We start from the raw sequence: 14,974 nt of genomic DNA, 5'->3' as shown, positions 1-14,974 counted from the left end.
GGAACAGATCTGGAGCCGGCAAAGATCTTCCAGTCCGCAAATCCGATACCAATGATCTGATTTTCAGCTTCTGGGCAAAGTCGCAAGATCCCTCTCTGTCGCATTTTTCGTGCGTGCGCGAATGAGGCGGACGCATCCTGCGTCGAAGTGCTCGTTGTTGTCGCTGTTGATGACGACGTCGTTTCCGTCGTCGGAGCGAGCGATCGAAAACGCTCCCAACTTGCGCAGCGTGACGGCCGAGCGACAGACCGAGCGAACGACGATCGCTCTCCTGAGATGTCTGCCGCAGGTGCTTCCTTGAAACGTTCGAGAAAGATTCTTCATTCTTTCCTCTCATTTCAGAACGAACTGCCGCAGCCACTTCCACGAGCAGCAGCCACGGAAGGCTGTCTGAGCTCGGCCGAAAAGAAAGCGGGGCCGGAGAAAGAACACGGCGCGTGTGTTTACTCTTCAAAAAATAATCACCTCCGTTCTCCGTTGATGCCTCGCCGGCTGGATTTCCGCCGTGGATTCGAGCGACTTTCCCCCATTTTCGAAAGTCCCCAAACTTCACTCAGGAGGAGAGAGAGCCCGAGCCGGAATGCGAGCCACACTGGGCCCGATGTTGCGGTGGATCTTGTCGTTGTTCCCGTCGCCGTAGCCGTCTGATAAAAACGTTAGCGAACATCTCACTCTCTGTCGTGGTGTCTCGTACCACGACGCTCTTATTGCATCGATAGCAGACAGACAGGCAGGCAGGCAGGCAGGCAAGCAAACGAGGGGACCTGGAGCCCGATTTAGGAGTAGCGCCTAGTCGACGAGCGAACTGCACCGGGAGGCAAAGCGAGCGCGACGACACCGAGGATGTCGCCCCCGCCACAAGGACAAGAGACCGAGTGCATGAAAGACGCCTTCGTTGGCCACCGGCGCGGCGCAACAAAGCTGAAAGAGACACATGGCAAGAAGGGTGAAAGAGACGCTCCGGCAACCACCAGACCGACAAGGTTGGAGCGCGCGGACAGGCGGCCGGGCTTGTGGGTTGCCGGGCGGAGAGTTGTTGCGACAACTGTCAGCTTCGGAATCGAGACTCCGGAAACAGGAAACCGAGTAGCGCAGAACTCATCGGCTGGTTTTGTCTTATTTGCAAGTCACCTTTGACTCCACTGCGAATAGACTCTGTGCTGATGGAAAAGGGAGTTGCTGATCTTACTTGTGTGTATTCGTTTTTGGTTGCTCGAGCCGTCGCTCCGGCCCTGCCTCAGCGCCGCGTCCAAAACAACAGATTTCTCTGAGAGACGATTTTTCCTCTCCGCCTGATATTTCGCCATAATCTCGGCTCTTTCCCTTGAGTTTCTTGCAGAAACTTTTTCCTCGAGAGTCCCTCAGCTCACCTGCGAGCGGAGAAGGAGAAGACGAGCGACTGATCGAGCGATTTCAGTGCTCCGTTTGGTTGTGTGTCAGTTTGTGCGCGAGTGTGTGTGTATTTGTCGTGGATCCTGACGGGAAAAAGACGCCACGTGTCATCAGCAGCCGTTCACCATCCATTCTAAAACCATCTTCGGAACCGTTCTCGGCGGATGGAGCTTCTTAATATTGCAAATCAAAAACACCCCCGTGCTCTCATTCCTGCCCTTGTCACCCCTCTTCCACTCATCATCATCCTTCATCGGGCCCCGCCTCATCACTCCCCTCGCCCGTCCCACTAAGACCGCTCAGTAAGTCTGCAGCGGAGTTTTTCGTCCCAGCGATGTTCCTTCCGAACTGCTTTGAATCTGCGGCTTCCGTCGGCCGGCACTAGTCTGGTCTCGAATTTTCATCACCTGCATCCATCGATGATCGGAAAGATGAGCCAATGGGGGAATGAGAGCCAATGGGGAAAAGCAGTCGAGACCGGCTTCTATCGATAGCTTTTTCCTCCCATGATATCAGCCTCAGAAGAATCATTAATGGAAATTCGGAGCGCAGAGTCTGGGTGAACATGTGGGGAATGCGAAAGAGTTTGACCAGGCACTCTAATGAAGGCCATTTTTCTGCAATATTATTGGCAAGATTCTTTCCCTGCAATCGCCTAAATATCCGGAGACCTGACCTCCTGGTTCTCCTGCCTGGTGGAATCCTTCGTCCGGAGAATCGAATGAGGAGAGAACCGGCTCCTCCGCAAGCTAAAAAATCAAAGCAAATGTATCAGAAACATGTTTCCCCGCTGTGCGAGATGACCGCAATTCCCCGAAGTACCGGAGAACGACATCCTATGGACTCTGAATGGATTTCTCAACATGAGCTTCACACAACTCCAAGCTCGCGAGTTCACTGCTTTCCCCTTGGGGGAACCCGTGCGGGGGCGGGGGGGTCATCATTCCAAAATTCCAGAATCGTCAATCGATCTGGCTTCTCGGTGATTTCAGTCAATGATCTCCGATTTACTCTTCGCGCTTTGGTGTATAGGAACCTCTTGCCTAATGTGGCGGACAGATCCTTAACGATCAGCCATCGGAGGGATGGGCTTGAGTGAATCTTCCAACGGCACCCAAGGAATGGAAATGATTCCCCGTCGAAAGGCCTATAATTTCAACGAATTCCCGGAACAGCAATTCATGAGCTGATATAACTCCCTGTATGATAATCTTTCCGTTTGCAATGTCGCGAAGACGGCACCGGCGGTCCGTTCTTTGCGCACAGATTCTCTGAGTTTGGAGGACTGTCTTGCCGCCAGCTCGGCTGCCTCAGCCGACTCCATATAAGAGAATGTTGTTATCAACGATGACAAATTTCTTAAATAGCGACGTATTTGTATCAATTCGAATTCTCACGCCACTGACCACGGCATGCCAAATGTGAGAGATATTTCACATACACCGGCGCACTACCCACACCCGCCCATCCCGTCGTCCACCGCCCTTCTCCCTAGCGTTGCCCCTCTTGTCTCCTCCGCCTGAAGCCCTCAACCTGACTTCGGACACCATCCCTTCGTATACTCTGCTCTCGACCATGTGTCTTCTTTTTCCTCGCGCGTCTTCTCTTGCCTCGTTCCCGATACTCAGCCCCGACTCCCCAGCATTTCGCTGCTCGGCCGTCCATCCGGCCGCCGCCGGGCGACTGGAAACAGCTAATACAAATATTCGCAGGGCAGCTCCGGCCGCAGCTTCGACGAAAAACATCTTTCCTCGCTTGGCATTTCGAGCACTCTGCTGTTCCTGTGACACATCGGTCCGGCTGCGGCCAGACAGTACGATTCGACTGCTCCACTCGCATTCATCCAACTTTGCAGCTAACATGCTCTCAGTACATACGGAGCTGCTCGCTCACCTGCCTTGCTGCCTGCTCGTCCGCCTACCCTTCTCCGCCGCTCTCCCCGAGCGCGTCCCCCCGGCCCAGCGTGGCTTTTTCCATCTGTCTGGGTTTTTAGATAGTTTCTTTCGCGCCTTCCCGATTTCCGCTCGCGTAATTCCGCCGCGATTATGCTTGTCCCGGACGAGCGATCCGGAATCGATCGAGATCATTCTCGGTCAGGTCCCCAGCAGCTCTCTGGGTGGCAAAGTCCTCGTGAGGGACTCGCGGTGTTGCGGTCCTTGCTCGCGGAATGTCGCCTGGAATGAGCAAAAGTGTCCCCTGAGCTCAGAAGCCTAATTTCTCCGAGACCAGCAGGCTGGCAACGTGGACACCCAGACGCCTGGTTGCTTCGCAGGTTGCTTGGTAGGCAAGCTGAATAGCTGGCGTCTTCTCTTTTAAGGTGTGTTGACAGTTCATAATTGATCGCCGACCACAAGGCGCGCTAGTGGCGCTCTCAAAGTTTCTCATGTCGAGTCCGGTTGGCTTTTGCTGACCAATTAGAACTAGTGGCACGACAACTCGAGTTCGTGCCGGGCTTTGGCATATAGCCAAGTCGAGTCTTCGTTTCTCCGATCGCCAGTTCGACCACCCTCTCCGAGAGACTTTCACCTCCGGTCGAACGGTAACGACCCGTGCCAGACAGATGAACTTTGGAGCGACTTCGAGGACAACATACCTCCTCCGGTGCCTACTCGGAAAACGAGGTGACTCTTGCGGCCGGCTTGCCAACTTGGCGACAGATTGACTGACCTCCTGGCTCGCTTTCAAAACAGCTCGTGTATATGTGGACCAGACGAGCGTATGCTGCATATAACGGGCGGGGGGGGGGGTCTAGGGGGAAAGGAGTGGGTGAGGTCTGCACGGCTGGAATTAAATTTTCATTTCATAATCGATTTTTTCCCCCAGTCGAGCTTGCTTTATGCTTCTCAGGGGGCTAAAATTTGCTTCTCATCTGATTGAGACCCAGAGGGGATTTTTCCAAGAATCGCAGTCCCCGAGGACACGTACGGCATGCATGCATGCATGCACCCTCCTCGCGGACGATCCGAGGAAAGGGTTTCGCAGGCTGCATTCAGATGTTACCGGCGTTGTATACCCGACCACTTCCTCGGTCTGGCCGCATTGAAATCTCCATTCCATAATACGAAACAGGCTTCTCGGAATGACCGCGAAGAGGATTGTATCTCGATGCTAGCGGCTTGTGAGCTACTCGCAGACCATGAGCTAGGTACGAGCCGCGTGAATGTTGATCGTTGTCATAATCGTCTGCGGCGGCCTCAGCAAGATAACTTCGGAGATCATCCAAGCTTCGCCATGCGGCGCGCTGTCGAGAAAGGCGGAAACGAGACCGGAACCTCCGGTCAGACCGGCGACGGGAGGAATGCCTTTCCTCGCGGACCTGGCAGAGTTGTTCACGTTAATTCTAGCGCACCACAAGCACCGTCGGGCTCGCATTCGTTCCCATGCTTGGACACCCTCCGGTCTTTCCGAAGCGATCCTGCAAGCCCACCTTCCACCTTTCCCCTCCGAAATTAAGGGTTCTCCGGAAGCCGCGATCGCCTCTTTCCCAGACCTCCGGCTGACTTATCGAGACCTCAGAGCTTCAGAGATATTCTCCTTCTCAAAACCTTCGATCAAATCATCGGAATTCTAATTCCCGTCCACGCAGTCTCGGGTGTCTGTCTGCTCAATTCTTTTTCTTATAAGACGCTGACGGAAGCTGCCGTCTCCGACTTCCGGTTCGCTCGCTCGAAGGCACACCTCCACATCCGCGGTCTATGCATGAGCCGATTTGAACCCTGCGATGTCGCCAGCCTAATTTCCTCAGCAAGCAAAGCCGTCCAGGCCGGGGCGAACACCTAGTTCTCTGTTATGGGCTGCTGCATAACAGCCGGCAAAACACTTCTCCATGCTCGGTATAGCAGTTGACTTCATCCTCGGATGGCGGTGACTCCTATACCGAGAAATCATTAGCGGAACGATTGTCGCGAAGTCGCAGCAGCGCAAACTTGGCGAAAGCGATAAAGCGGGTCAAGAGGTGCAGGAATTCTCGTGAAAGTGTTGACTTTCTCGAGCCTCATGATGATGGTGAAGTTTGTTGCACGAAAGTCGAGCATACGAAGCGCGGGAAAAAAACGATGCGGCAAGAGGGCGGACTTCACCGGTACGAGATCCGAATGCGATCCCTTGGTGCCTTTCTAGCTTCCGTCACCCGGGAACCTGTCTCGGTCAATCATTGTTGCGGTAGCATGATTCCTGAATGGAGAATTGACGCCCTCAATTCAAAACGTCTCCCATTGGTCCTGGGGAATCTCAGTAAACTCGAGACGAAGCTCTCTCGCTGCTTACACCTCCCGGATCTGGACTCGGACTCGAATCGGCGCGGAATATTGCGCCGAATACGACTACATGGAAGCAAGCCGTCGGTTTCGACATCTGCAGACATCTTCGGTCTGGTGTGTGGTGTGTAGTCACTCACCACATGCGGCATTTGCATTCGACACGAGACGAATGAGATCCTTCTCCTCATCCCGGGAACTGCGCTTACTGTCATTCGTTAACTTCGATCTCGAGGAGAACCGAAGTGACAAGAGTTGAGACCATGAATGTGACAGCTCTGAATCTCGACAACTCAAGAAACGATAATCTGGCGTTGCCGGAGCAAAAAGTCGAGGACCGAGCGGACGAGACAAATGAAGTCTCGAAACTCAAATAAAATGAAAAAAAGTGTTAGACTGTCACCGGCATTGCGCAGTGGTCGACACAGAAGTGACGGCCCATCACCAGTGGACATTGGCTGACTGACTGGTCGAGCGAGCGGCCGGCCGGCCCGGCGCTCAGACCGTGCGTCTGTCCGTCGCTCAGTTAGACGGCCTTAGCCTCGTCTCGTTGAAGGGCAAAGAAGGCTGTGACAGATCATTAAAAAGTTTCAAAAGTTGAGAAATATCCCCCGGCATGCCCCCTCGAAGCCGACCCTTCTCTTCGCTGCGGGCGAACTCCGTCTTGCTACTCCCCTGTCTGTCCGTCGCTGCCCCGCTTGGTTTGTTCCTTCAGCTCTGACTGACTGACTGTCTGTCCCTCGGTCCGTTCGTCTCTCTATCTGCCTGCCGGTGTCTCTCTATCTGTCGTTGTCGTCGTCGTCCATCTGACCCCTGTCGTCTGTCGATCTCGGCTCCCCCCTCCTTCTCCTCCTCTGAAGAACAGGAGCAGGATAGTGAGCGTCCGTCCGCACGCTCAACTTTTCTCCCATGCTCACTCACTCACTTCACAATCCGCAAGTACCTGTCAGCGGAACACCGTCAGCCAAGCCCCTCGGCCACAGGCAACAGAGTTCCATGTGGCCTCGGGCTGCCTTTGGAGCAGCTTTATTCCGAACGCCCGCCACCCGTACATCGCGGCAATCTTCGAGAGAAGAGGGGGAACTTGTTCTTGTGGTATAATCTAATGTATCGAAATGATCGAACTGTTTGGGTTTACTTTTCGTGAAGTGCTTGTATCGGGCTTACTTAGCGGACGAGAGCTCGGATCCCGAGAACTGTCGAATCGTATCCGAGACCGGAGCGCCCCGGCTCAGTTCGGGGGGTGTGAGAGCGTGCCCGCCAGGACTTTTCTCCCAAAGATATTGCGGATGAATTATTAGTATGATGAACACTGATTTGAGCGCCGCAAATGAAGAGCATTGGGGTCTCAGCGGGCTTATTTGCCGCGAATGGAGCGAGCTTCGCGGAAGTATCTGGTGAAGCTCGAGGACTTCCGCACCGGAACCGAGGCTCCGGAAATGTGACGGAGAGGCTCCCTGAATGCAGGAATGTGAGGTGACATCTCAGAATAAACCAAATTCTGTTCTGTAATCAAGTTTTGTTCACATTTCTCATGTCGAGGAAGACGTCAGCTGAAGGGAACGGGAGCTCGACAGTCTAATTGGGAGCGGCTGGTGAATTGTAGTCCGGATCCACAGAGCGGGTGTGTATTTATAAATCTGCAGCGGTATGTCTGCATGCATCTGTGTGTATGTGTAAGAGAAGGCGTCGTCTTGAGCCATCAATTGCAGAGACTTGAGCAGCGCCAATTCAAGTCCCGCAGCTGATTGGAAGCCCAACGACTGCAGAGTAGACGAGCTGAGCGTTGCCGGAACGAGGAGCTATAGCATTGTAGGCATCTTCCACGAAGCCCGTTCCTTCTAAATTTGGCAGATGAACTGATTGGAAGGGCCGTGCTGCCTGGGACACCTCATTAGAGTACAGATTCACCGCACTCACTGAGAATACTCACGGGGCATAGTCCCACAGCAAGAGCCTTCACAAATGTGCAAAGCGTTCAGTCCTGCTGCGAAGCTGCTGAATCGCACCATCGGCAAATGGCTACGTTAGCTACAGAACAATTCAAATCTGGAAGGAATCGAGTGGTGAGTGGGTCTACTCGAAGAGAGAATGTTCACAATGAACGAGTTCGGAGCCGTATTTCGAGACCAGGAAGTCGCCGCCGCTCTTAGGAATTCTATGGAGCCTCGAATCCGTTGAGCTCGGAGCATCTTCAAGCGCTGGAGCTCGCATCCTCTGATCAACCCTCTGCTCTAGATGGGACGCTCACTCCACTCGGACGGAACCTTTTCCTCAGCTTCAATATCTCGAATGTAGGAGACAGAAATTTTATGAGTCGGGACCGAGACCTTCAGTGGACTAGAGTTCTCCCGGTATGCGTCGGGGAATCCCCCAATGGAACTTGCCCAAGTCATTTCCCCTAGAATGGGTGGGGAGCCGCTCTGCAGCTCGTTGAGGGGAAATCATTCTCACACGCGATTCGATTAAGGCGATATCTTTATTTCATCTAAATACAATTGATCCCCGATCACAGTAAAAAACACGCTGAGGAATTAGAGTAAATCGAGCAAGTATCCTCATATTATGTTCTTCAATTGATTTTTCTCCGCATTTATTATATGGATCATACTGCTCTACAGAACCAAAACCATAGACTTCAACAACTGAATATCGTCGACCAATGGGGAATAAACAAATATCCATGAACATTACACATTAACGAACGCAAAAATGGAAGTCCCTCTCCGGAAGGATTTGTTGACTTCAAAGTATTTTTGTGTTGTCTCTCTCAAAGATCCAGGATCATCTATTCGTAACGTCGTTGTAGCAGTCCTGTTATCATTGAAACGCTCCTTTAATCTTACTAAATACATCAGTCTTACCAAACGTACCATCGGGTTATGGATTGATACAGAGGATTGATTGATTGAGTGAGTGTCTGCTTCAATGCGATCTGGTCCAATGTAGTCCTGGTATAATTTATTTTCGCTTGACTTCACTGAGCCACGTATCTATTCTCTGTTTGAGTTCGACGTTCGGAGTAACCATCTCAAGAGTCAGAGGTTGCCTATTGAAGGGATCGGTGGGGTCACTTAGTAAATGCCTGGCGATTGTGTTGCGATCGACTGTGATATTCGACGTGGGCAGGATCACCGGGTCGGTCATCAAGGTGTAGAGCAACGGGTCGTTGAATTCTTCTGGAGCGTCTTGAACGAGTTCTTCTTGTCTGGCCAGAGCTGTCTCGGCTTCTGTGAGCTGACGGTTGAACTCTTCAATCCCGACTGAGAGGCCTCCTCGACGGATTTTGCTCAGGACAGCCTGGAGCTCAGTGAAGAGCTCTGGCTTGTAAGATCTCTGATCGCGGACGATGGCCTGGAAAAACTTATTTCGACCCTCTTGACCCTCGGCCAGATTGAGGTAGATTGTCGCGATGCTAACGACTAGTGTTGCCGGATCGAAGTCATAGGCTGACAGGTCCGAGACTCTCAGACTCTTCTGTTCGGGCCCGACCAGATGCACCAAGAAGAAGTTGAGCATCGTCGCGATTGGATCGATTAGGATCGGTTGCAGGAAAAGAGCTCGGATGACCGGTGACGTGGTCAACCACGTCACTGTGTGGATCGTGTCGCGCGACATAACGTTGTGGAATCGGGCGAGCATACCCTGGTGACGGAAGTTCGCTGCAAATAGAACCTGAGTGAGTACGAGGCTCTCTTGGCGTTTCCGATTGATCCGCAATGTATAGAGTCGTCCTCGCAGAAGATTGCCGATAATTCCCTAATCGACTCACCCTCATGTTGGATTCTCTGATCTGTGGGTTGATTGCGCCAATTGGGGCGTTCCTTCTCGAGGGTCTTCAATTTTTGCATCTGCTGGAAACTTTCGTATAGCAGGTAGTTGGCGTCATTAATTAGGAGGTTGGCGAACCTGGAAGCAGGAGGTAGGATTCGAAATTCGGCTCTCAGTTCTCTGAATGATTCCGACGAGCACTCCGGTCAAACAATGTAGCCTGAGAAGGCACAACAGGGATCGAGGGGTCTTACCTGAGGAATAGCGGTTGCACGGGATCTGATATACCCCTGATGGCGATTTCCGAGAGTTCTTCCATATGTTTCCGATGCTTGTCTAACTTCCACAATTGCTCCAACACAAGGTACATCGGTCGTCTATACTGGAATTTTTCTTCGAAGGACACTGCCTGCGGATTCGTTTCGATGCTCACAAAAACATTGATGAGGGTCTCCGCCAGAGCGTCGGACACGGGCTGCTCGAGCAGGCATCGCACTTCTGAATTCGATATTGATGAATTCTGTCCATTCTGATCGGATGTTATCAGAAGAGCTTCGAGCGTTTCTGCCAATTTAGCTCTCAGATGAGGATTCTTCACTCGCTCAGCGGATCCCATGAAGACTGTGATTAGTCGCAGCATCGGGGAGAGATGCACAGTATATAGCATGAGGTTCCTCTCGGAAAATCTGTGGTGGACAATGTACTCTGTTTGAGTCGAAATACTCTCCATTGGATCGCGCGCAGCGTGAATCATGTTTTCCTGCTTCCAATCCGACATCTATGGTGTCGACCATTGATATTGAAGAGCCTCTGCTGCGCGAATCACCTTTTGGTCATCACCAGGGTATCAGATATGTTCTCGAGAATGTACTCTGGTGTGAGGGTGAGTCGATCAATCGGTGCGAGGGCGTGAAGATCAGGTCTCTCGGCAACTTCTCCAAGCCAATGCGCAGATGCCACAGTGAAATTCACTAGCATGTTATAGAACTCCGGTTCGAACACAACTGTGCGCATGCATTGGTATCTGGCGAAGATCGGAATGGTTCGTGTTAGAGTCGAGTGTAGCCCAAGGGGGGAAGGATCAGGGTCCGCAATAGCCTCATGAAAGATACCCCCTGTCTGGATTCGAATTTGATTATTTCTCTATGGTACCCACTTGCTCATGAGAGCGTTGAGCTGTTTTCCCAGGGCTTCGAGGGCTTGTTGTCCCTGGGAGCCCAGAGCTTGTGTTTTCGAGTCGTCGTACAAGGATCTCAAGCGACTGATCTCCTTGTTGAGTTCCAAGAGTCTATCGTGGATGACTCGCGTACCGATCAGTATGGCCTTATGTACTGCGAAGAAACACGCCGTAGGGAACAGGAATGTGGATTTCTCTATGCTGTAGGATTCCTTTCGAGGGAGTAGAGTTGTGTCCTCTTGCAGGTCCCTCAGCCGGACTTTATCGCCGTCATAGGCCCACAACGGATAGGTGAAGTCAACCTTCAGAACTTTGTTCACGTCTGTAGCTGTGCAAAAGGGTTGAGCCAGTCTTAGGAGCACGCTCAGCAGATTTATGGCGAAGCCATGGGAAACTTGAGCTATGTTCGTTCCGAGCTTTGATCGACCACTGCACATCTGGAGTAGAGTAAAGAGAGTCGAGCGATTAGTTGATTCCTGCTGACACAAGCATCGTGAAGCTGGGCATTAGACGGAGCTTCAGGCGGGCGTCTCACACTCGAAACGTCCAAGACCTTGTTGCATGCATTCAGTGCTCGGCTAAAATCGAATACAATAGAGCCCAATCGTCTCGGATTTCCTCAACCATCGAAGAAGGGTCTTGAGACGAAATACCTGTAGGGCATAACCGATCCATTCAACCACCAATGTTCGTATCGTGGGCGATGTCCTCAGAAGCTGATTGGTCATGTCGAACAGAACGCTCTGAATCTGTTTCATGGGGCTCCACATGTTCTTCTCTTGAATAGCAACGTCCTGCATCGTCATGTTCGTCATGCTGAAATTAAACAACACAAGATTGAATAAAAAGTTAATATCGTTGGAGTCCCTCCAGACTAACTTGAAGGGGAAAAACTTAGTCAGAGGGACGAAACTATTGTTATACAAAAAAGCATGGAGGGATGAGCTCGGATAAACGCAGAAGACTGCGAACTTACTTCTCGAAGAAACCCCAGCCTTGAGCGTGGTCGCTCCCGAGGAATGAACAGCCAAATACTGCTCCAAAGAGCGATTGGTTCAATTCGGCGACAGCCAACATCTCCTCCATCATGTTCATACGATTTGCGGCAGGGGCTTTTACTGGTTGACTTCGCAGCAAGGCCAGTGCGAGTGGCTCGTTCTGCATGAAAATCCTCACACGATCCAATAATAAATGGATTCTGGTAGAGATCACATTCTGCTCTTTGATTTCCTTCGCCAAAGCGGTCAATGAAGGTGTGATGATCGCCTGCAACACGGGATATCGGGACTCAGTCAGTCTCCGAGAGAAGGGTGGAACATCTCAATCGCCGGGCATTACTCGGGGCTCACATTAAGACACCCGGGTTCCTAAACAGGGATTGCGAAAACTCACCTCAAGAGTTACTTCTTCACCCCCATTTTTGTATCTCTCGTCGATGACCAGAGACAGATCTCGTATGAAATCCCCTATTCTCACACATCGTTCGTCCATGACCAGAATTTTGAGCTGTTCGGAGTGAGGCGGATTCGTGGGTCCGGGATATATCGCCTCATTCATCAGACAGGTCGCCGCTTGTTCAATGAGGATGTGACGAATTTTGTTACACAGTTCTCCCGGAAGATTGGCTCTGAAGGATCTGTTCCGGAAGATAGCGGTGCTCATTTATATACTCGGCTTGGAACACTGCTCACGACGGATTCGGTCGCCCAGATCCGTCGAAATTTTTCCTCGATGTGAGATACAGCCCGAGCGGTCTCTCAACGAATTTATTTTCTCCCCTCCGCTCTAGCCATCCAAATCCTCTATGAATACCTCTCGCTCAGTTCACCTTTGATAACAACCGTAGATGTACATCACACGCCGGGTGTCTTTCTTGTCCCTGGCAAGAGTTTCCGGATCCATCATCAGTCTTTCGAAAACAGCCTCGTTCATCCGGTCGACGACGAGCCGAGCATTCGATTCGGCCATTCCTAGAAACGAAGCCGTTGATTGAGTTGACCCCCACCGATAAAACAGGCAGGACTGCGACGCTCGTGGAGCTCGATCCTTAGTTCTGAGAGAGCACTGTTTTCCAAGTTTCAAAGGTCGACTACGAAGCTCGCAGAGATCCCCGAGGGGTCATGTTCTACGTGGGGGACATCGAGGAACGATGGCGATTGGGGATCCCCGATCGTCGACCCAAAGCTCGCGATACGATACATGCGCCGACTTCCCGCATCCGAAAGACCAGTCGAAACTACGCGCAGTATGGCGTGATGGATAGCACTGAGCTGAGTCGACACAGGTGGTGACAGGCAGGGTAGCATAACAAGAGGGGAAACAAGTGTCAAGAAAGTTTTACCCTCCATGAATCGAGCGAATGCCCGCAAGTTCTAGCCAAGAGCTTACCTTGCAGGAAGACGCATCTGCATTTGTTCTGGTCCACACTGACGCGCAGGATGTCCTCCAGTTGGATTTCTTCGTCCCCGCAGCGTTCGGCAGCGACGTCGACACCGTTCTGCATTTCCTCTTCGGTGTTGCTGCTCTGTTTTCCAGGCATGAGCGACTCGAAGGGATTCGTGGCCATTTCATGGACCGGTGTTCTTGCTTTGTCCGAGAGCTACTCTCACCACGAATGGAGCACCGTGATGGATTTGAGCGATTTCGATGAATGTCCGAGATCAAAATGTTAAGTCATGAACAGACAACAACAACACAGCATCAGCTGGGAACACAGACAGACAGACCAGCGCTGCTGCTTCCGCCTCTCGCCACTAGACCTGCAGAGGCTCGGCTTTCGCGACTCGGGTATTGTACCTCGTGATTTTTTATGATTGACATATATTCAGGACTTTGCACGATTGCTTGCCCGCTCGCTTGATGGGGGACTCCCACGAGACACTTGTCAAGGAATGTCAAAATTAATATATCGTATATCGGCAGAGTGAAGACCATGATGTCGATGATCTCTGCTGAACATGGGACGAGCCCGACCGAATGCTCCTCTTGGACTCGCCAACTCTCCGATTTGGTTGAGAGAGCCCGTTCCAAAGTTCATGTCGTTCATGGTCGATGCACACCCATCTTTGCAGTCAATCGATTTTGGAACGCGGTCAAGCGATTTCGAAGATCGTATTATCATGTAGGATCGAGCTGGTTCAGGACAGAAGATTCGGGACCGTGGCTTATCGCGGCTCCTGCGAGGCACAAGGGCAGGAGGGAGAGCGCGGAGGAAGGGGGGCCCAGGAGCTCGTGAGCCTTCGTGTGAGATACCTCACGGCTGAGTGTGTTATGACCTGACGCAAACTCCTCAGAAGAAATCGGGCGCTACAATACGATTCTGCACCGGCTCCCGGGGAGGATGCTCGCTACGGACGTCACACTCGGATAAGCCGTATCTGACTCCATCCTTCTCCCTCACCCAGCGTGGCACAATCACGTCGATTGAGCGTTCAATACGTTGAGCGCGTCGGCTTCAAACTCTGCATTTTATGCATAGTACTTCTTATAGTGTCACACCGTTTTCCGACGGGGCTATTCTCAGCTGTCCGCACACAGGAGTCCGAGTGTACTATGGATAAGCCCTAGATACGCTGTAAAGGAAAAACAAAACGCCATAGAGCTTCCACAGATAATGGGTCCTTAATTTCAAGAAACGAAATCTCGGGGCGGAGGTCTCCCAATGGAGAAGTCACTCTGAATTGAGCTCGCTGCCTCGGTATAGCGCTCACGCTCACGCGGATGCTCGATTTGTCTGGATCAAGCATGATTCTTTCGTCTTCCAAGCGGGGACTGCCATCGAGTACGAGGAATGAGATTCACAAGAAAACGGGAGAGCGCCCGATCGTACTCGAGCTTCCAGCAAGGAGCACAGTCATCACTGACACCACTTTCTCGGGGAGTCAGAGATTTCGACCTGCTGATGAGGTTTCCTAATCTATCGCCTCAGCCTCCGTTCCCTCTTTTCGTCAAAATACGAACGATTGAACGGTATCTCAACCATGACGCCCAACGGAAAATCCGCTACCATACGTCGATTAATCCCAGCATAAGACGGCGCCGCGCCGTACACACATCCAGATTCCAGCTGCTCTTCCCGCCAAGATGTGAACTGACACATCCAACACCTAAGAGAGAGGGCGCAGGCGGCGGCGAATTTTTACACCAGACACGCGAAAAACCCACACAGACCCAGCGATCGGCTGCAACGAATTTCCGAAAAGTGATGGCGCGACCGCGACAGAGAAGAGACTCCGATTTCAGCAAACAACCATCGAGATTTATTCCGGAAGACGACAGTCTACTAGACGGTCTGCCGCAAGCTCTACCAAAAACAAGAAAAACTAACTTTTATCTGCACACAATATATGGACATATATTCTATCGTTACCGTATCCTT

At 51.8% G+C, this 14,974-nt stretch overlaps 1 protein-coding gene across 1 annotated transcript; it reads right to left on the bottom strand.

The window, feature by feature from the left end:
* Positions 1-8,538: 8,538 nt before the first annotated feature.
* Ube4A (Ubiquitination factor E4A) lies at positions 8,539-13,284 on the bottom strand. Its single transcript, XM_029112010.1, has 10 exons — positions 12,985-13,284; positions 12,425-12,566; positions 11,989-12,232; positions 11,573-11,862; positions 11,250-11,412; positions 10,576-11,033; positions 10,246-10,443; positions 9,674-10,105; positions 9,421-9,557; positions 8,539-9,310 (listed from the first exon to the last, which is right to left on the bottom strand). Exons 1-10 carry the CDS (start codon positions 13,160-13,162, stop codon positions 8,610-8,612), a joined length of 2,943 nt encoding a protein of 980 aa, XP_028967843.1. The 5' UTR covers positions 13,163-13,284; the 3' UTR covers positions 8,539-8,609.
* Positions 13,285-14,974: the final 1,690 nt, after the last annotated feature.

The sequence above is a fragment of the Galendromus occidentalis genome, unplaced genomic scaffold (genome assembly GCF_000255335.2).
Source record: "Galendromus occidentalis unplaced genomic scaffold, Mocc_1.1 scf7180000077480, whole genome shotgun sequence".
NCBI lineage: Eukaryota > Metazoa > Arthropoda > Arachnida > Mesostigmata > Phytoseiidae > Galendromus > Galendromus occidentalis.
The sequence above is the reverse complement of the archived record's forward strand: the minus strand, read 5'-3'. Positions and strand labels throughout refer to the sequence as shown.

What these genes read in the sequence shown, in the direction of transcription:
- Ube4A (XM_029112010.1), bottom strand. Translation starts at nt 13,162, where the DNA reads ATGGCCACGAATCCCTTCGAGTCGCTCATGCCTGGAAAACAGAGCAGC. An exon ending in ATCTACGGTTGTTATCAAAG is followed by an intron (nt 12,233 to 12,424) that starts GTGAACTGAGCG and finishes CTTCCGGAACAG; the next exon opens with ATCCTTCAGAGCCAATCTTC. An exon ending in CTCAACGCTCTCATGAGCAA is followed by an intron (nt 10,444 to 10,575) that starts GTGGGTACCATA and finishes GATCTTCGCCAG; the next exon opens with ATACCAATGCATGCGCACAG.